At 50.7% G+C, this 21,913-nt stretch overlaps 1 protein-coding gene across 1 annotated transcript in view; it reads right to left on the reverse strand.

Annotated features, from left to right (window-relative positions):
- The window catches only part of LOC115098835 (rRNA 2'-O-methyltransferase fibrillarin-like), a 198,835-nt gene that overhangs the window by 113,958 nt on the left and 62,964 nt on the right, over positions 1 to 21,913 (reverse strand). The window contains 1 exon segment of the mRNA XM_029615833.1: positions 13,416 to 13,538. Coding sequence (XP_029471693.1) covers positions 13,416 to 13,538 — 123 coding nt within the window.

Genomic DNA, 21,913 nt, shown 5'->3' on the forward strand with positions numbered 1-21,913 from the left:
ACGATTTCCAGGTGGCTGCTCTACAGATTTCCTGAGAAGAAACCGAGCGAGCCTCCGCCCAGGAGGCCGCCTGAGAACGTGTAGAGTGCGCGACAATTCCGGGTGGGGGAGTCCGCCCCATCCCAATATAGGAAGCTGCAATGCCAGCCTTCAGCTATCTGGCAATGGTCGTCCTCGAGGCCTGGGCCACCTACTTAGGGCCGGACCAAAGCACGAAGAGATGGTCAGACGTCCGGAAATCATTCGTAGCCTCCAGATAGAGACGCAGAGTGCGCTTGACGTCCAAGGGACGGAGAGACTTCGGCTCAGACGAAGAGAAGAACGAAGAGAAGGACGGCAGTTCCACCGTCTGATTCACGTGAAACGCAGACACCACCTTCGGGAGAAATGATGGAACGGTTCGGATGGAAACTCCAGAGGCAGAGAAACGTAGATAAGACTCTGTACATGAAAGAGCCGGTAGGTCCGATAAGCGGCGAGCGGAACAGATCGCCACCAGAAACACTGCCTTAAGGGTGAGATCCTTAAGCGTTGCACTCCGCAGGGGCTCGAACGGAGGTCCCGACAGGGAGCGAAGGACGAGGTTGAGATTCCAGGATGGACAAGGATCTCGCAACGGAGGCCGCAAGTGTTTAACACCCTTGAGAAAACGCACAATGTCCGGGTGCTGTAGCAGAGAGCCTCCATCGCGCAAGAGCGAGTCAAGGGCGGCCACCTGAACCCGCAGGGAATTATAGGCGAGCCCCTTGTCCACCCCCTCTTGTAGAAACTGCAGGATCTGAGGAACAGAAGCCGCAGTGGGTCCCGCGTTCTGGCTGGAACACCAGGACTCGAACACCTTCCAGACTCGAACATAGGCTACCGACGTCGACGTCTTCCGTGAGCGCAACAGCGTTGGCACGACCGCCTCCTGGTAGCCCCGTCGTCGGAGGCGGCGCCTTTCCAAAGCCATGCCGCAAGACAAAAGAGTTCTGCCTGATCGAAAAACACCGGACCCTGATGCAAGAGGTGGGGAAGATGTCCCAGCCGGATGGGTCCGTCGATAACCAGCTGTAGCAGGTCTGCAGACCAGGGACGCCTGGGACATTCTGGCGCGACGAAGATCACAGTTCCCAGATGAGCCTCTATTCGGCGGAGTATTCTGCCCACCATCGGCCACGGCGGGAATGCATAGAGAAGAAGGTGGGACGGCCACGGAAGCACCAGGGCATCGACTCCTTCCGCGCCTCGCTCCCTGCGGCGACTGAAGAAGCGGGGAGCCTTGGTGTTTCGAGCGGACGCCATCAGATCCAGGTGGGGGGGCCCCCACCGATGGACGAGCAGCTGCATCGCCTCGTCGGATAGAACCCATTCTCCGGGATCCAGTAGTTGACGACTGAGGAAATCCGCCTGGACGTTGTCTACTCCTGCGATGTGCGAGGCCGCTAGGCGGACCAGATGTCGCTCCGCCCACTGCATTAACATCGCTGCTTCGAGCGCGACCTGCGGGCTGCGAGTGCCGCCTTGGCGGTTGATATAGGCCACGGTGGTCGCGTTGTCGGACAAGACCCTGACCTCCCGATACCGAAGAAGGTGCAGGAAGTGTCGCAGAGCTAGTCTGACCGCTCTGGTCTCCAGGCGATTGATGGACCACTTCGACTCCTCCTCGGACCACGTCCCCTGCGTGGCGCGGACCACGTCCCCTGCGTGGCGCTGCGGTCGCACACTGCTCCCCAGCCGACGAGACTGGCATCGGTGGTGACCACCACCCAACCCGGCAGATCGAGGGACACGCCGCGAGCCAGACTCGCTGGATCCATCCACCAGCTCAGGCTGTTCCTGGCCAACTGCAGCAACGGGAGAATCACCTGGTAGTCCTGCGAAAGCGGTTTCCAACGAGAGAGGAGAGCCCTCTGTAGGGGCCGGAGGTGCGCAAACGCCCAAGGGACCATGTCGATGGTGGAGACCATCACCCCCAGGAGCTGCAGGTAGTCCCAGGAGGTGGGTCTGGTAACGCAGAGAACCGCCGTATGTGATCAAAGTGCGCTTTGTCCGTCCGTAGAAAAACCTTGCCCAGACGGGTGTCGAAGGTCGCCCCCAAAAATCCAAACGCTGCGAGGGCACGAGGGAGCTCTTGGAGAAAACCACCACCATGATCTTGGTGAAAGTGCGCGGAGCCGTCGCTAACCCGAATGGGAGGGCTATGAATTGAAAATGCTGGTCCAGAATCTTGAACCGGAGAAGGCGATGATGCTCCTGGCGGATGGGGATATGCAGGTAGGCCTCCGTCAAGTCCAAGGAGGCGAGGCACTCCCCCCGATGCACCCCCGTGATCATAGACCGCAGCGTTTCCATGCGGAACCGGACCACCCGGAGGGGCTTGCTGACCTCCTTGAGGTCCAGGATGGGTCGGTAGTAGATGGAATAATGGCCCGAGCCCACCTCTCCTAAGGGCACGGGCGCAATAGCGCCGATCTCCTGAAGCCTGTCGAGCGTCACCGCCCTGCGCTTGGGTCCCGATCCGCAGGGGGAGAAGATGAACCTTCCCTGCGGAGCGCGGACAAACTCCAATGCGTAGCCGTGTTCTATGGTGTCCAAGACCCACTGGTCTGTTGTAATTTGCGCCCACTCCTGGTAGAACCACGCCAGCCGGCCCCCAATCCTGGGGACGGCGGAGTGGGCGAGCCTGACATCATTGCGAGGACTTGGGAGCGTGGTGTCCCGCCCCGAGGGCAGGGCGCGCGGGCTGGCGCCCGCGAAAGGAGCGCGACCAGGGCTGAGACCTGGAAGCGGAGGATCTGGAGCCCGTCGGTCTGTAGTTCCTGTAGCGGCGTTGTGTTCTGGCTCTGGTCCGAGATGACGAAAACGCCCTAGAAGACCGATATCTGTCCTCTGGGAGCCAGGGACTTGATGATCTGATCCAAATCCTCCCCGCAGAGGAACTTACCCCTGAAAGGCAGGGAACCTAGACTCGACTTGGAGGACGTATCCGCCGCCCAATTGCGAAGCCACAGCAAAAGCCGAGCCGCCACAACCGAAGCCAGGGATCGTGCCAGCACCCTGAACCGGTCATACGAGGCATCCGCCCCGTACGCCACCGCCGCCTCCAGTCTATCCGCCTGGGCGGCCTCCTCAGGAGGCAGGACCTGGGACGTGAGAAGTTGTTGTACCCAGAGTAGGCTTGCCCGCTGGGCAAGGGAACTGCACATCGCTGCTCGCATCCCCAGCGCGGAGACCTCAAAGACCCTTTTAAGGAACACTTCCAACTTGCGATCCTGCGTGTCCTGCAGGGCCGCTCCTCCCGTCACTGGGATCGTCGTCCTCTTCGTGACTGCCGACACTGCGGAGTCCACCTTTGGCACCTTTATGAGATCTAGGAAATCTTCAGGCAGAGGATACAGCTTTTCCATGGTGCGTCCGACCTTCAGGGAAGCCTCCGGGGTGTCCCACTCCCTAGTGAGAAGCTGGAGGAAAGATTCGTGGATGGGAAAAGCCCGGGCCCTCGGACGAAGAGCCGCCAGGACCGGATCCCCCTTCTTCGACGAGGTGACAACCGCGGGCGCTACCGGCGCGGGCGGTTCCGGTGGAGGGTCCAGGTCCAACTCCTGAATAATCAGCGGGATCAGGTCATCCAGTTCGTCCCTCTGGAAGAGACGCAGCGTGCGCGGATCTTCCCCGTCCGGCGTGGAGTCCGCTAGGCCCAAGTCCGTAACATCCGGGTCGGGATCCGCTGATCCGGGCGCCGCTCCCACCGGTCCTGGGGGAGGCCGAACCCGAACGGGGGGGTTGGGGCCCCCACTCCCGTCAAGACGGGGGGGGGCCGGCGCAGACGTCGACGTGCGAGGTACCTTAGCCGGGGGAGGTTCCGCCGGCGTGTCCAGCCCCTGCAGATATGCCGTATGCATAAGCAGAAAAAATTCTGGAGAAAAACCCCGGACGGTCCGAGGGGGCTCCGGACGGAGGAGAGGCCGTGGTACACTGTCCCTGCAGGCCCGGCTCCGGTACCAGGGTCGGGGGCGAAACCGCAACCGCCTCCCTATCCTCCAGCGGTCCCTGAGTCCCCTCAGGGCGCTGGGTGTGTAAAATGGCCGCCGTTCCCGCCAGGAATGGGGGAGGGGCCGGCCCACGCTGCCCGGGCAAACTGGGAAAGAAGGAAAAAATCGGTGAGGGACTGCGAGGTGCCCTCCCCCCCGGGGAGACACCGAGCGCAGATGACCTCCCGAGAGATGCGTGACCCCGGCTCCCCGCAGGCCGAACAGCGAGAAGGCCGCGGCATCGAGACCACGTGGCAGCGAAGAATGGCAGCGAAAACCGCGGTAACTAATTACCTTAGCCTCGGGGGGGGCCGCGAGTGAAGGAAAACGGTGCCGCGGGGGGGGCCCTGTCGGCCTGCACTGCCCGCCGGGTGGGGATCCAAGCGCCGCGGGGGGGCCCTCCTGGCCACACGACCCGCCGAAAACGTCCTCCCTGCCTGCCACAGCAGCCCCATAGGAGCTGCAAAATGGCCGCCGACAAGCAAAAATCAGCGCGGAGAGGCCGGCTCCACCGGCATCCGCTCGGTACAGAAGGTGAGAGAGAGAGCTGCAAAAAAAAAAGGCAACAGACCCAAAACCAAACTTACCCCGTTCAAGCAGCACAGGCAAGAGAGAGAGACAGAGGGTAAGGAAAAAGCAGCTCCCTAAAAATTGAAACTTTCTTTCTTTTTTTTTTTTTTTTTAAATACCAAAACTTGATCCAAAGAAATACAAAAAGGCAGAGGCCAAAGTGAAAAACAAGTAAGAAAATCACAGGGAAACCTATAGCAATGGGAGAATCCCAGGATACCCTACTCGCATCTGCTGGAGTCAGAAGATACTGAACTCCTGCAGAGGGGGTAGTGGTATATAGGGTGACGCCCCCTCAAAGTTTGTGCTGACTCCATCTGCTGGATTGGGGACATAACCCACGGTCTGGACTGATCCAGGTACGTACAGGGAATAAATCTTTAACTGATCTATGCTATGGAAACACTTTGGATAGTTTCCTTAAAGTCATCATTATATGAGCCTTCTTCAGAGTTAACAGACTCCTTCCTTTTTCTTCTACTACATTCAGCGTTCCTAGGGACTGAAATCAAAGAAAAATGCTCCTCTTAGTGGAAATGAACCACATTCTCTTCCCTAGGGGAACATTCCCTCTCCTCCAACTCTCCCTCTCTGTCACACTTTCCCTTAAATCCTTAAGGTTGAAAAATGACAGAACCAAAATCGCAAGATTTCCTCCCATCTGCTCTGAATTCCTATAGGGAGTTCCAAGGTAGGGGTTCTCACAAAAGGAAAACACAGAGCTGCACTCAGCCCTACAGGAAAACACTGATACAAACATTTCACAACTCTATGGAAAAAGAGGCCAAGGAAGAGGAAGGAATTACATCTCCATATGAAGAAAAAGGAATTGCTTTTCTTGGAACTCTATCTGGAGCAGCTGTGGACCAGACCACTGCAGTGTCAGACTACCCAAATTAGTGTAGGAGGCCCTCACTCTGAGTTATTTCCATCTCCTGGTTCTGAAGGAGTCTGAACGCTTCAACCTGACAAAGGACTTCATGTACCAGAATTCCCTGCTTCATGACGGGTTTACTTACAGTCTGCAATACAGCTGTAATTAGGACATTGAGAAACTCTCTGTCAGCACATTGCACATTTTCATTTTTTTGGCTTCGCTGTTCTTATTCTCTGATAAGCTTTCACTGCTGTAACCTAGATTAGAACAATGGATGTATTATGTGATGGGCTGTATTACTGCAGACTCGCGAATTCCTTTCCAGAACTGCAAGTCCCAGCAGCCTCTCCTGCAGAACATGGGAGAAGTTTCACGAAAGTTCCAGGGTGTCGAGGGAGGGGGTCAGTAGCCCCTTCAGCCGGAATATGCTCGCTCAGCAGTTTGTAAAATGTTTGTTCAGCAAAACCAGAACGCATGTGTGAAAGATAAGAACTGTAAAGTGTATAAAGGTTTGCTCCAAAGGGGGCGTGGCATGCAGTTGTACTGAGCCTTTGTCTTAGCTGCATCTTGCTGGCAATAAAAGTCTATCTTTACGGATCAGTTGTCTGGGCCTCCTTACTGACTGAAAAAGAGACGGTTACATTTGGCGAGCTCAGCCAGGAGGTACCGGAGACGCTATTTTAGCTCTCCAGAAGGTCTGGTAGTTTGGTGGCGGAGCAGTCCCCCAGATACACCTGGTGAGTGGCCACCGCTGAGTTCAGCGATCAGGTTTCTGAGGGGATCGTTCCACAGAAATTCTGCCGAGATCTCTGGGTTGATGATCCGGGAAGAAGGCTTTCGTGACGATCGGAAGACCCCTGCAGGCGAGTATTATGGGTACATGGAAATAAGTAAAGACTAGCTAGCTAAGGAAATAGCCCGGTCTATCCCTGGCGGACCGAGGGGGCCTTGATCACACCCCACGCAGTGTGTTAGTAGGAATTACGTTCCGAAGACCACGCGGATAACATGGAATAATGATAACATGGAATAATACGTATACGTTAGTGGGAATAGGTTTCTTGTTGTGTGAAAGAGAGTGAATGGCCTCGCAGTTCTAGACCGGGCGACCGCGTTCTAGTCGGGGCAATTGTGACCCTTTGTGTCTGACGGATACGGACCCCTTACCTATCCGTCTTCCCTTCCCTCCTTTGTCTGTGAATTCTATCCTGATGGGAGGGAGCGGGTCGACTCCGTTAAAAGTCATGACGGAACACTATAGCGAAGTGTTCGATGAACATAAATGTACAAAACCCGGAATGATTCAACAATGCACCCATAAATGGCCCGGTTTCTGTGTAAATTGGCCCCCTACAGGAACTTTTAATTTCCAAACGGCCACACGGGTCCATAAAATAGTCATACGAGAAGGGAACCCGGGTTGCCCTGAGGATATACCATACATAACCGCGTGGATCGCAGTTATTGAAAATCCTCCGTCGTGGGCAAAGAAGCTAGTAGAGGGAGCCGCCCTCATAATGATAACTCAAGTACGCAAAATGGGGAACCGGAAGTCCCCAGTGTCTGTCTGTCTGTAAGGTACCTGAAGAAAAAAAAAATTCTACTGTGGTAGATCGGTTAGACAAATTTCTTTTTGTGATCAAATGCATTCTTTCTTTTGATAACTGTTATCTGTGAATTGCAAGCACATGTACCAGGGATTTTTTTAATTGTTTTAAACCCTAATAAGAAGAGATTTTGGTTTACAGATGCTGCACAAGACTACTATACAACAAATTAATGTAGTGTGTTAAGTTAAAATACTGATTTGGTCTGGTCTACTGGAATGTATTGTAGTCATGACTTCTTCACAGTCATGGGCAACTGGTTCAGGTGCCGGCATAAGAGTGGCCGGGTTCAAATTTTTGCTGTCTTGTATTTGAATTTCAGGTGTTTCACACAGTAAGGCTTAATACTTGACGAGACGTGAATTAGTCATCCATTTTGGTCCATGGGTCTCTCGTAGTCCTTGAATAGTAAGAGGAGTTGTTACTTGTAAAGTCTGTCCAAATGTTAGCTTAACAGCTTCGGATATCAGTAAGCATGCAGCAGCAATGCTTCGAAGACAACCTGGCCATCCTTTTGCAACATTGTCCATTCCTTTTGACAGATATGCAACAGGTCGTTTCCATGAGCCTAGAGTTTGAGTCAATACCCCAATGGCCATGCCTTTTCTTTTCATCGACGAATAGATGGAACGGTTTCATTACATCTGGCAATCCTAGAGCAGGTGGCTCAATCAAGGCATCTTTCAGTTGCTGTAAGCTTTTCAGCTCATGGTTTTCCCACTGAAAAGGCTGAGATTCTGCCTCCTTTCCCCGCAGCTTGTCGTACAGGGACTGGGCAATAACAGCGTAGTTAGCAATCCACAGCCTACAGTATCCTGCAGCTCCAAGGAACGCTCGGAGCTCTTTCTTGCAAGTGGGTACAGGTTGACCTCGTATTGAACTGGTACGGGATATTCCAAGGCAGCGGGTACCTTCCCGAATTTGGAATCCCAAGTATTCTACTTCCAATTCACAAATTTGCGCCTTCTTTTTACTTGCACGGTATCCTTTTGAGTACAACGTCTTTAATAAGTGGAGTGTGGCTATAGCACATTCGTGATACGTGTCACGAAACAACAGAAGGTCATCCACATACTGTATGACTGGCCCATACGTGACTTGGTACATCTTCAAGTCTTTTGCCAGTTGCTCCCCGAACATCGTGGGTGAGTGCTTAAATCCTTGCGGTAAGCGAGTCCATGTGTACTGCTGCTTGATTCCAGTTTGTGCATTTTCCCATGTGAAGGCAAAGATCTTCTGGCATTCTTCTGCTACTGGAACGGAGAAGAAAGCATCTTTGAGGTCAATGACACTGTACCACTTGGAGGTAGGGGAAACTTGAGCCAAGATTGAGTATGGATTTGGTACGAGGGCTACTAGATCTGCTACTTGATTGTTCACTTTCCGTAAATCTTGTACAGGTCGGTAATCAGAAGAACCGGGTTTCTTTACGGGCAGTAGAGGGGTGTTCCAAGCAGATCGGATTCGCCTGAGAATTCCCAAATCATACAGTCTCTGCAGGTGTACTTCAATTCCTTCTCTGGCCATATATGGAATGGGGTATTGAGGTTGATTAATCACCTGTGCATTCTGTTTCATCTCTATCCATCAGTTGTCTTCGTTTTTGTTGAGGGGGGTGTTTTCATATCGATGTTCGATGGTTCGTTCGACTATGGGAAGATGTAGTCTCCATTCTTCTTGGAGGGGACAGATGAGTATCACTGGATGGTCCTCGAAGGAGGCTTTAGCTTCCCCTGTTGGTTGAAATCTCAATGTGGTCTGAGGCTTACACAGCAGGTTCCATCCGATAAGGGATACCATGGTCCCGCCTACTTGTATACTTCATTCTTTCTGCAGAGGGGCAGTGAGTACCTGACCTGAGGCACCCACTATAGAAACAGTCTCTTTCGTCGGGGGGGGCCGATTGGTGCAGTCATGACAGATCGTTGGCCTCTGAGTCCAACAGGCCCCTGATTTTTGTTGTGTTACCTCATGGATCTCCACCAGAGGGTCAGTGGGGATTCTTCCCTCCCGATCTCTTCAGGCTGTATGCTCCTTGTCGCCTCCTCCGCCATCTGCCAGCGGGGGTTGTCCAATCTCCTTCCTCCTTGGCCCCTTTGTGTCGGTGCAGGTCCATTTTTGTCGTTAGTATTCACTGCAGGGCTCCCGTATTTCTTTTGCCATTCTTCACAGTCTCTCTTCCAATGGCCTTCATTTTTGTAGTACGCACACTGATTCTTTCCCAAAAGGGGGTCTTGTTCCCCCTCCTCTTCGCGGTCTGCCATTGTCTTGGCTCCTTCCCGTCCCGAGTGTCCTCGAGAGCGGCGGCTAACAGTCACTTTCTCCTTCATGTCTCTACTTGCTTCTTTCTTTTCTCTTCCACTTCTCTATTTCCACATACTTGGTCTGCTATAGCTTTTAACTGGCTGAGGCTCATGCCCTCAAAGCCTTCGGCCTTCTGCAGGTTCTTTCAGATGTCAGGTCTATTATTAAGTTCCTGGTTGCAGGGACGGGGCCCTTTTCTTCTCTTCCTGATCCCTGTTCCCATGCATCTCAAAATACGATGAAAAGATCACAGTCCATCTGGAAATTGAATAGGTGACCTGCGCCTGGAGGCAAATCAATTCTGACGAGGCTGAGAAGCTGCAAAACATTGCTTCCTTCATACTTGTAAGTTTGGCATTGGGTTAATTCAATAAAGTCAACCTGGATCTGCAGGCAAGGATCCAGGGGGGGCGCTTTAGGTGTGCAGGAGTGATGATCAAACCCTTGGAAGCCTTGTACCAATTACATTGCAAACACTAAGAACATATGGTAATAGCCAGAGCCCAGCCCCCACCAGTGGTAAAAGAACATAATTGCAATATATATATATATATGTGTGTGTGTGTGCTACTACTTTATCATTTGGGCCGACTCATATTTGCTCTTGTTCCTAATCTTGCATAGTGGCCCCTTTTCTTGCCCACAACTTCCAATAATCCTTATCTTGCGCCTGCCACTGAATCAAAAATTTTTAATATTAAGTCTTTGTTTTCTCCGTTTTTTTGTTTTTTTTTGTTTTTTTTTACAAACGGCATCCTGTAATTCCCACAGTCAGCGCTGCACATGCTTGGCTGTCTTATCTTGCCAGTTCCTTAAAACAGGGAGTAGCTCTGCATATTTAACTACTGCTAGCCAAAGAAGCAACAAGAAAAACTTTAACAAAGAACCCATTCTTAATCATTTCTCTAAATTTCCCAGAGACAGCTTCAAAATAAACTGCGTCAGCAAAAGAGAGTTCATACTTTATCATGCGTTCCAATATAACTTTTAAATAACAGATAATATATATAGGAGACAAGTAAGAACAATAATTAACATGGTATTAGAGAATAATTGACTAACCTGTGGATGTATCGAGTGAAGGCGCAATGAATTTGCTGCTATAAAATGTCTTAAAAATAGCCCGCATCATAAGGCACTAAATGATTTGTAAGGGACCCTTGGTTCTGGTATTTCTTTGCAAGTAGCAATCCTTTGTCAGATTACAGACAGTTTTAGCAAGGACCTTGGAGAATAAATTTAATCAGCAGAAACTTGGAGCTACAATCTTCCTTTCTTTTAATTAACATACCACAATTCTATCTTTATTCACATACGCACACCATCAACTAACTTTCAATAATGTTCTGTTAAAACAAACGAAACAATTTTTCTTTCTCTTTGTCTTCATTCACCCAGGCTAGCCCAATGTCCCTTTTTTTTTTTTTTCTTTCTCTTCTCTCTCTGGCTCGATCCCCTCCTCTCTCCTGTAATTATCTCTGCCGTTAACCCTTAACTGCCATCAAGTTCTAAACTTCAACACCAGTAAATGCATTCTCCAGTAATCAAATCAGTATTTTAACTTAACACTGTACATTAATTTGTTGTATAGTAGTCTTGTGCAGCATCTGTAAACCAAAATCTCTTCTTATTAGGGTTTAAAACAATTAAAAAAATCCCTGGTACATGTGCGACTGCTTTCGCTCTTAAACTCTGGGCAAAAGAAAATACCAAAATTATGACTGCAGTGTACCAGAATAGATTGGTTTTAGATTACCCTCTGGCCCAGGAAGGAGGGTTTGTGGAACATTTAACCTCTCCTATTGTTGTTTACAGGTAGATGACCACAACAAGGTTATCCAAGACATCACTGATCGCATGGTCAAGATGGCACACGTCCCTGTCCAGCAATGGAATAGTGCTTGGGACTGGACCAATGGATTCCGTGGTTGGTTTTCCATAATCGGTGGATTTAAGAGCTTGTTTGTTATCCCAGCCAGTTTAATTCTGTTTTGTCTTTTAGGACCCTGAATTATTCCTTTCTTGCTCAAACCGCCTTCGTCGGGTGATGAAGGACATTGCTGAACGCAAAACAGCCACGCAGCTCCTGTTACTGTACATGTATTCCTCTGAGCCTATAGAACCTGTTTAACCATCCTCATGTTTTATCCTGGGCCATCTTCCCATACATGACAAGTTCGGGCTACAAAGGGGGGTGGAGCCATTAGGGCCCATCCGTCTCAAACCCGTGAAGAAACCATCGGACTGTTTGGGAAATTAGGGCCCCCTGAGAACTCAAATTGCTAATTTTCCTTGTTTCTGTTTCTTTCAGTTCCACAGTTGCGTTGTGATGGTGTGATACTTTTCATAGTGAATGATAAGTATCAAAGGGGGGAATGAAGGAGTCTGAACGCTTCAACCTGACAAAGGACTTCATGTACCAGAATTCCCTGCTTCATGACGGGTTTACTTACAGTCTGCAATACAGCTGTAATTAGGACATTGAGAAACTCTCTGTCAGCACATTTTCATTTTTTTGGCTTCGCTGTTCTTATTCTCTGATAAGCTTTCACTGCTGTAACCTAGATTAGAACAATGGATGTATTATGTGATGGGCTGTATTACTGCAGACTCGCGAATTCCTTTCCAGAACTGCAAGTCCCAGCAGCCTCTCCTGCAGAACATGGGAGAAGTTTCACGAAAGTTCCAGGGTGTCGAGGGAGGGGGTCAGTAGCCCCTTCAGCCGGAATATGCTCGCTCAGCAGTTTGTAAAATGTTTGTTCAGCAAAACCAGAACGCATGTGTGAAAGATAAGAACTGTAAAGTGTATAAAGGTTTGCTCCAAAGGGGGCGTGGCATGCAGTTGTACTGAGCCTTTGTCTTAGCTGCATCTTGCTGGCAATAAAAGTCTATCTTTACGGATCAGTTGTCTGGGCCTCCTTACTGACTGAAAAAGACGGTTACAGTTCCAACATGGCTACCATTCCCACCATAGCAGCAAACATGCCAGAAGGAACAGCCTGAAGATGACCCCACTGTTGCCCCCGGGACAGATGACTGCATGTGCTATACTCTCTCCTCTTCCCCACAAGATTTACTGAGGTTTACCTTTCCAGCACCTGATGGTGCGATCCACTTGCGCTATAAACTACCAAGCGCTTCTCGTACTCCTGACGAGATGCCATCACTTCCTTCTCTACTTCTCCTGCCTCAACCTAAAGTCCCTGATCAAACCATTGAAAGCAACCTGCTCCCCTATAACTACAATTCAGCCTCAGACAGCAAACTGTTATGCTTTCTTTTTTTTTTTTTTAAACACCTTTCATCACAATAAGGAAGCATGTGCCTGCCACAGGGCTCAGGAGAAGGTAGGAAAAGATGACAAGGGAAGTCTTTTCTATCTTCTCACCTAATCAGGCCTCAGCTCACAGCATGGGAAACTTGCTTACCATCTGCTGAAGACAGAGAATACTGAAAGGCTGAGGTCAGCATGGGAACCTATACAGGATGACTTCGCCATCTGCTGGTTCGGAGGCATAATCCATGCATCTGGACTGCTCTGGCTGGATGTAGAGGAATTTTGTTTTTGCTCACTTTTTTCTCTGTCAGCATATTTCAAGTACAGGGCAATAGAAGCAGGTTTTGCAGAAGGGAAGAAAAAATTTTCCTTACAGCAATTCTACTTAAATGTAGAAATGTTAACACTTATAACTAAAATTCATAACTACTTTTTATTAAATTAATAAGCGAATGTGTCATAAAAGGTGCTGTTTCATGCGTAGGTGTCATCTTAACTTTGGACTGACAGAGCTGCTCATTAAGCTTGCCCAAATTTACAAAATGTAAGGCGCATGAACTTCTAATCAAAAGTACACTAGTACTTAGAAACACGCTCCTCGATTACAATTTTCCTTAGCTGACCATACTGTAACATAAATGGCTGTTGAACTTCAGATGTGTGTAAAAATACATCAATCCTGGTACAGAGGATAAACAGGGCAGTATACAGCATTACCATATTTACATTTTCTTTGTAGTACAGTTTTACAGTAGCAGAAGCATTACCTTCATGTCTGTGGGGTTCCACAGTCACTTTTTTCCCTCCTCTAAATCCTCCTCGGCCTCCTCTTCCTCCACGGGAAGGACCCCCACGCCGGAATCCACCATCAGGAGACTTAAAACCTCCCCCTGCAAAGCAAGCATTTATCACACTAAATCCCAAGTTGTTTCCTCAAGATAGAACGGGGGATTAGTCAAGATTTACTGAAAGCTATTCACTTTAGGAAAAGTCTATATCAGACTTCCTATAAAGCTGTATATCAGAGCTGCATTCCAATATAGCATCTAGAAGCTGGCTTAATAAAATAAAAAAGCCCAGCTGAGGTGCACAGTACACAGCAAAGCAGTGTGCGAAAGAACAAATGCCATGCAGAGCATCCTGATTCTGACAGTAGCCAGCCCAGGTCGTGTGGAAGTACTCGGCAAACAGCAATATCAAAGTCTTCCATTTTGCTCTCCCTGAGAATGAAGAGATGGAGAAAGCAGAGTTGCTTACCTGTAACAGGTGTTCTCCTAGGACAGCAGGATGTCAGTCCTCACACATGGGTGACTCCATCAGATGGAGCCCAGCAAGGAATTTTGATCTCAAAGAATCTAAAGCTTTCAGCATGACCCACTGAGCATGTGCAGCGGTAGTCATCAATCTGCCCCCTAGGCAGAGTTCCTCAGTCCATGATATAGCTAATACATGGAGAACCCAACTCCCTGGGGAAGCGGGAAGGTTTTGTGAGGACTAACATCCTGCTGTCCTAGGAGAACACTTGTTACAGGTAAGCAACTCTGCTTTCTCCTAGGTCAAGCAGGATGGAAGTCCTCACACATGGGTGAATCCCTAGCTCTAGGCTGTCCGAGCAGGACAAAGCAGGAACCGCATACTGCCGGAGCATTACCTCCCTCCTTTGCCTCAGAGGCAGCTGACCCACCCGGGGTGCAGGCTGGAGAAAAGTTGGGTTCTACAAAGAAAGCCACAGAAAAGACTGAGACACAAACCCTCATGCGTAGCAGGGATGTCTGAGGCAGAGGAGTGATGCGGAATTTGCTTCTGCTTGCACTTGCATCACGGAAAACATTACAGCAGGGTTCCTGATAAGCAAACCCTGACAAAAAACAGTGGATCTAGATCCTCCTGGATACAGGGAGGACCCAGAGATGTAAACAAGAGAGACTCTTGGACGAAAACCGCAGTTTCCTTCAGTGTGAAAAAACAACCGAAAAACAAACAGGGGCCTGAAAGCCCTCCAGAAAGAAACTGATCCACCAACATCCAAAGGATCAACTGTATCTGGAGAGTGCACCCAGGTTTGGCTAGTAGGCCGAATGGGCAGAAGAAATCCATGCAAACCACAGAAGGGCTTGGGACAGACACTGCGTGCCGAAGCATCAGACCTAACTGACTGCACAGGACAGCGTCAAGGGTTTCAGGAGATGAAAGACAATCCCCAAAACAGACCTATAGCCCAAAACTCCCGAGCAGGGAGATGAGATAGGCCTGAAGCTCACTCAAGAGCACCTGTCAGAACAGGTTCATCTATCCTGTCACAGGATCGCATGGGGAGCAGGAAGGCCCTTTGGGCAACATAGAGAATGCGAAAAAACTAAGGTAGTACTGGCCAGAGAATGGCGAAAATAAGTGGAAAAAACGTGGTGTATCCTTCCTTGCAGGTATACATATAGCACAGGCACCTTAGCTTTACCTCCCCTCCCCCCAACAATCCTATTGGAAGTCGGAAGGAGCGAAGAACACAAGGAGGCAGACTGGAGGGCTGCTTGGGCAAGCCTAAGTTGCTCGGTTGTCTGTCAACCCCAAGCGAACAACTCCCTGCTGAAAGCATCAGGGGAGTAACCCAGTAAGATGGAGCCTGTGTCTTCTTGAAACAGCGGAAACTGAGAGTGATTGCCTCAGGGGAGAAATCCTGAAGGCTCCACCAGGAGACGGGAAGCCAGGGAATCACATGTACAAATCCCAATAGAATATGATTTTACCACCAGCCCAGAAACCCAAAGGGCATCAGGGCAGGCCCAGGGCAGTCTCAGAACAGAGTACCAAGCCACCCGGCTGTGGTATCACTACCCCAGCCATGAGTGCATATACTTCCTTCCCTTCCTAAGGGAGCATGTGGCCCAGCAATGGACAATATTGCATGATCCAGGACTCCTCTGTCCGCAGACAGGGTGATACTGAAAAAGGGGGAAGAACAGCTTGCACGCCACCACGACTAGAGGGCAGTGCCTCTCATGTGGGGTACTCGGCCCCCAACTCCCTCAGCCACGTACATGGCAAAAGGCATGATCGCCCAGCTGATGGACTGACATGGTCCTCACAGAGGAGGGTCCCGCAGACTAGAATGACAGACGATAGCAATCCTTAAGGAAGACACCCACAGAATCCAGCAGATACCAAGGTGACTCCCGAACTGGGGGAAACCTGGAGGGTCACCGGTGAGCAACACTGGACAGGCTTCCTCGTGGTTAGGCCTGCCGCGCCTTAAAGCAAACAAGGGAGAGTGCAATTCTCAACTATTCTTGGGGCTGGCATCAGTCAGAGCAGTGCCATCCCTCATCTGGGAATAGAAACAAGGGACACCCCTTGAAGGGGTGCAAAGTGGGGCATCCATAGGGTAACCCAAAGGGTTGCCCTGGAACCCAGTCGGATCTTCTCTTCCAGTGGAGAGAGGGAAGCAGCGAGATTGGGGCCTCCTAATCCTGAAAGACCTGCAACTCTCTGAAGAGTTGAGGCAGAATCACTGACTGCTGAGTTGCCGAAGTGACCAACCCACCACAGGCAGCCAGCCTCAGATAGGGGAGGTTGCCACTGCAATCCCCTGAGGGGCCCCAGCTAAAGACGGTCCAACGACTGCTGCTGCCCAGCCCTGGCCTCCAAGAAGACATGCCAATTCAGAGGATCAGGGCCCCGGATCATACACACAAATGCCCAGGCAGCAGAGGGCATCTGGAAGCCCTCAGCTGCGAAAGCATGCTGGGCGGAACTCATGCAGTAGTAACCCATCCACGGATCGCAGCACACCTATGATCCTGAGCGCTGTGCTTGTGGAAGAAATCCCACATCCCAGAAAGGACATAGACCCATGTTCCAGAGTCGTGGCTACATGCTGCCCCATGACCAAGCACAGAGTGTGTAATGACACCTCCCCCGCCAGTGCTCCTCAGGACTATGTGGTATGGACTGATGGAAAAGCTGAAACCATGACGAAAGATGGTAGAAACTTCTGAGGACTGCACAGACAGGGAGAATGCCTCCTGCCAGCGTCCGAGGCACTTGGAACTGATGCCTTATCTTTCCCAACTGCAGCAGAGTGGAGAGAATAGTGTGACAAAGGCGTCCCCAGCACCACTGATGCCCTGGGTAAAACATCGTGGAGGGTGGCGGTCTATGGCGATGCCCCCTTCAGTACCTGAGAACACTTCGAGAAGCAGGCCCTTGAAACTGAGGCAGTGTCCAATTCCATTGATGCCGAGCGATCTGTGAACCGCCATGAACTCCAGTCTGGGTAGAACTCAGGCAAGTCCCCAGACTCAGTGGCCTATGCGGATTACAGACGGACTGCATAGTCCAGTCTTATCAGCGCAGTGGAAAAAGCGAAAAAACATATAGCAGCAAGGAGAGAAACACAAATACAAAACCTGCAGGAGCAGGGTTTTCTGGTTTTTTTTTTGTAAGACAGACTCTGCCAGGCTGCACAGAGGACAATCCACCATGCGGCCGGCAGACAATTGGAAAGAAGAATAAAACTATCATAAAGAAAAAGCTGAAGCTCTAGAAAAAAAAAAAAAAAAAAAGACTGAAGGACTCTGCCTAGGGGGCAGAAAGGTGACTACAGCTGCACATGCTCAGTAGGGCATGCTGAAAGTTCTAGATTCTTTCAGATCAAAGTTCCATGCCGGGCTCCATCCGATGATGTCACCCATGTGTGAGGACTGACATCCTGCTGTCTTAGGAGAAAAAAAGTCCATCTGGTTAATTATTATTATGGGCCTGTCCTCCAGAAACTTACCTGATAATTTCGTTTTCCTTAGTAAAGACAGATGGACTCAGGACCAATGGGTATAGTGTACTCCTGCTAGCAGTTGGAGACGGATCAGATTTCAATCTGACGTTAGCCTCCAGTACATATACCCTACAGGAAGTGCAGCTCTTCAGTATTCTCCTCGAAAAGCATTGTGGATATATGTGTGACTGACTGATTGATTAACTTAATAATCTGGTTAACTTGAATAACTTCATAACTTGGTTAAACGTTAAAACTTGATTAACTTGAACTGGTTGATTGACTATAGCTGGAGACTGAGAAGGGCAACCAAAATGATAAAGGGGATGGAACAGCTCCCCTATGAGGAAAGGCTGAAGAGGTTAGGGCTGTTCACCTTGGAGAAGAGACGGCTGAGGGGGGATATGATGGAGGTCTTTAAGATCATGAGAGGTCTTGAACGAGTAGATGTGACTCGGTTATTTACACTTTCGAATAATAGAAGGACTAGGGGGCATTCCATGAAGTTAGCAAGTAACACATTTAAGACTAATCGGAGAAAATTCTTTTTCACTCAACGCACAATAAAGCTCTGGAATTTGTTGCCAGAGAAGGTAGTTAGTGCAGTTAGTGTAGCTGGGTTCAAAAAAGGTTTGGATAAGTTCTTGGAGGAGAAGTCCATTAATGGCTATTAATCAATTATACTTAGGGAATAGCCACTGCTATTAATTGCATCAGTAGCATGGGTTCTTCTTAGTGTTTGGGTAATTGCCAGGTTCTTGGCCTCTGTTGGAAACAGGATGCTGGGCTTGATGGACCCTTGGTCTGACCCAGCATGGCAATTTCTTATGTTCTTATGTTCTTATGACTGCCAGTGTACTCAACCGGAAAGCGTCGACACCCAGCAGGGTGGATGCCCTAGGTAAATGAAAACATGGTTTACCCTTGAATCATTTGAAGGACCACGCATGACGGCAGCCAAGGGTGGGATGCTGAGTCCATCTGTCTACACTAAGGAAAACGAAATTATCAGGTAAGTAATATCTCCATTTCCTAGCGTGTAGCAGATGGACTCAGGACCAATGGGATGTATAAAAGCTACTCCCGAACCGGGTGGGAGGCTGCCCGTGACCCACTTAGTATTGCCCTTGCAAATGCCGTGTCCTCCCGAGCCTGAACGTCCAGACGGTAGAATCTGGAGAAGGTATGGATGGAGGACCATGTAGCTGCCCTGCAGATCTCGGCAGGTGACAGCATTCTAGTTTCTGCCCAGGATACTGCCTGGGCTCTGGTAGAATGGGCCTTGACCTGTAGAGGTGGTGGCTTGCTAGCTTCTACGTAGGCCGCCTTGATGACTTCCTTGATCCAGCGGGCGATGGTTGCCCGCTAGACCGCTTCCCCTTGTCTCTTTCCGCTGTGAAGGACGAAAAGGTGGTCCGTTTTTTTGTACGGGTTCGGACATTTCCAGGTATCTGGATAGTAGTCTGCCGATGTTGAGGTGGCGCAGACTACGGGCTTATTCCGAATTCTTCGTTGGTAGCGAGATGTTCTGGTTAAGGTGGAAGTGTGAGACCACATTGGGGAAGAAGGAAGGAACCGTGCGGAGTTGGATGGACCCTGGGGTGAGCCTGAGGAACGGCTCGCAGCAGGACAGTGCTTGTATTTCCGATATGCGGTGGGCTGAACACACCGCCAGAAAAAAAACATTCTTTAAGGTTATCAGGCGGAGGGACAGGCCTCGGAGGGGTCTGAAGGCGATTCCCGCTAGGAAGTCCAAAACGAGATTGAGATTCCACAGAGGTACCGGCCACTTTAGTGGTGGGCGAATGTGCTTGACTCCTTTCAGGAAGCGTGACACGTCCGGGTGAGAAGCTATGCTGTCGCCCTCGCTCTTGGAGTCGTAGCATGACAATGCGGCCACCTGTACCTTGATGGAGTTGAGGGACAGACCCTTCTGTAGTCCGTTCTGTAAGAATTCCAGGATCACAGGAACTTTAAATGAGCGTGACTTGATGTTGTGGTCTTCGCACCAGGCTTCAAATACTCTCCAGATCCTTATGTATGTTAGCGATGTGGAGAACTTGCGTGCTCGGAGGAGAGTGTCGATTACCGCCCCCGAGTAGCCGCTCTTTCTCAGGCGAGCCCTCTCAATGGCCAGACCGTAAGAGAGAATTGAGCTGGGTCCTCGTGGATGATCGGACCTTGTTGTAGCAGGTCCCTGTGTGGGGGCTGGGGTAGGGGGTTCCCTGCCAGCAGTCTTCTCATGTCTGCGTACCAGGGTCTTCTTGGCCAATTTGGAGCCACCAGAAGAACTAGTCCCTTGTGTAGTTGTATCTTGTGAATGATTGTGCCCAGTAGGGGCCACGGCGGGAAAGCATATAGTAGGGTCCCCGGGGGCCAGGGCTGTACCAGGGCATCGATCCCTTGGGACTGCGGTTCCCGCCTGCGGCTGAAGTATCTGGATACTTGGGCGTTGGATCTGTTTGCCAGAAGGCCAATGTCCAGTGTCCCAACCAATTCACTATCATCTTGAAGGCTGCGGATGACAGCCTCCATTCTCCTGGGTCTAGACTTTCCCTGCTGAGGAAGTCTGCCGTGATGTTGTCTTTCCCGGCGATGTGGACGGCGGATATCTCATGGAGGTTTGCTTCCGCCCAAGCCATCGGGGGTCTATTTCTAGGGACACCTGTTGGCTCCTGGTTCCCCCCTGCCGGTTGATGTAGGCCACTGTCGTGGCATTGTCCAACATTACTCTGACCGCTTTGTTTCGAAGTCTGTGAGCGAACCACAGGCTAGCAAGTCTGACTGCCCGCGCTTCTAGGCGGTTGATGTTCCATCCCGCCTCTTCTCCGTTCCACTGCCCTTGTGTGGTTAACTCCTCGCAGTGTGCTCCCCATCCTCATAGACTGGCATCTGTGGTGAGTATGGTCCAGGTTGGGGAGGATAGTCTTGATCCACGGCTCATGTGGCTGGCCTGCAGCCACCACCGTAGCTGGGTCCGAACTCTGCCCGTGAGTGATAGATATACGGTGTAGTTCTGGGACCGTGGGCTCCACCGTGATAGAAGTGAGCGCTGAAGGGGCCTCATGAGGGCTCTTGCCCATGGCACTACCTCCAGTGTGGATGCCATCAGCCCGAGGACTTGCAGGTAATCCCATGCTGTGGGACGAGGATCGTTCAGCAAGGTTTGCAGCCGGTTCCACAATTTTGATCTCCTTGTGGGGTCAGGCTGACCTTGTCCTCTTTGGTGTCGAATCGGACTCCTAGGTATTCCAGCAACTGTGAGGGCTGTAGGGAGCTTTTGTGTGTGTTGACCACCCATCCTAGGCTCTCCAGTAGAGTTATGACTCTGCTGGTTGCTTGGTGGCTTTTTTCCGGTGACTTTGCCCTGATCAGTCAATCGTCTAGGTAAGGGTGAACGAGGATTCCTTCCTTCCTCACAGGCCAATACAGTAAGGAGCGGTAGGAAGAGCTGCGTTAGTGCCGGGCGCACCTGCGGTTGTCGCACACACAGTCCGGCTCACCTACCGCTCGATACTGTATTTAAATTGCTTGCAAATGCAAGCCGCGTCCAAGAAGCGTCCGTGAAGTGTTAGGCCCGCGCAACCCATTTTACTGTATACAGCGCTATACAGTATCCTGGGTGTGCTGGCCTAACACTTCACGGACACGCTAGTATCTGTAATTTCAAATGACATTTGAAATGACAGGTACCAGGAAGTTTTTGCACTGCGGCAAACTTTCCCCCAGCCCCCGCTCTCCTGCCCTGGCCGCGTCAATGGGTGCTGGTCTCCGGGGCAGCCCCAGTCCTCGCCCCCCTCCTCCCGAAGCAACGAAAGCGGAAAAAATCTGAAAAAGCGAAAAAGCGAAAAAAAAAGAAAAAAAGTAGCAGCGAAGTGGACGGTTCTCCTATGCTCGGGATTGCCAGTCCTCTCTCCCCTCCTCCCGAAGCAAGGCGCGTAAAGCAGCCTTGCTTCGGGAGGAGGGGAGAGAGGACTGGCAGTGTAAAGCAACGACTTACTTTTTTCGCAACCCTCCTCCGGAGACAGACATTGGCGGAGACAGACCGCGGCTCCCCTGCCTCCCGGCGAAGATGGATGCCTGCACAGGCGAAAGCGGCCCCTGTGGTGTGCAATTGGGCCACTCAAGATGTGACGTCACATGTCGTGACGCCAAACGTTGTGACGTCACGCCTTGAGCGGCCCAATTGCACACACAGGGGCCGCTTTCGCCCCTGCAGGCATCCATCTTCGCCTCCGGGAGGCGGTCCGTCTCCGCCGATGTCAGTCTCCGGAGGAGGGCTGCGAAAAAAGTCGTTACTTTGCACTGCACTGTATTGACCTGTCAGTGTTGCCGCCACCACCACCATTCGGGCTAGCCCGAAGGGTAGTGCCCAGAACTAGTAGTGAAGCGTAGGTAGCACTGGTGTTCCTGATGAATTGGGATGTGCAGGTAGGCCTCTGAAAGATCCAGGGATGTGAGAAACTCTCCTGGTTGTATCGCCCTTATAACGGATCA

This window comes from Rhinatrema bivittatum, chromosome 9 (genome assembly GCF_901001135.1).
Source record: "Rhinatrema bivittatum chromosome 9, aRhiBiv1.1, whole genome shotgun sequence".
Classification (NCBI taxonomy): Eukaryota; Metazoa; Chordata; class Amphibia; order Gymnophiona; family Rhinatrematidae; genus Rhinatrema; species Rhinatrema bivittatum.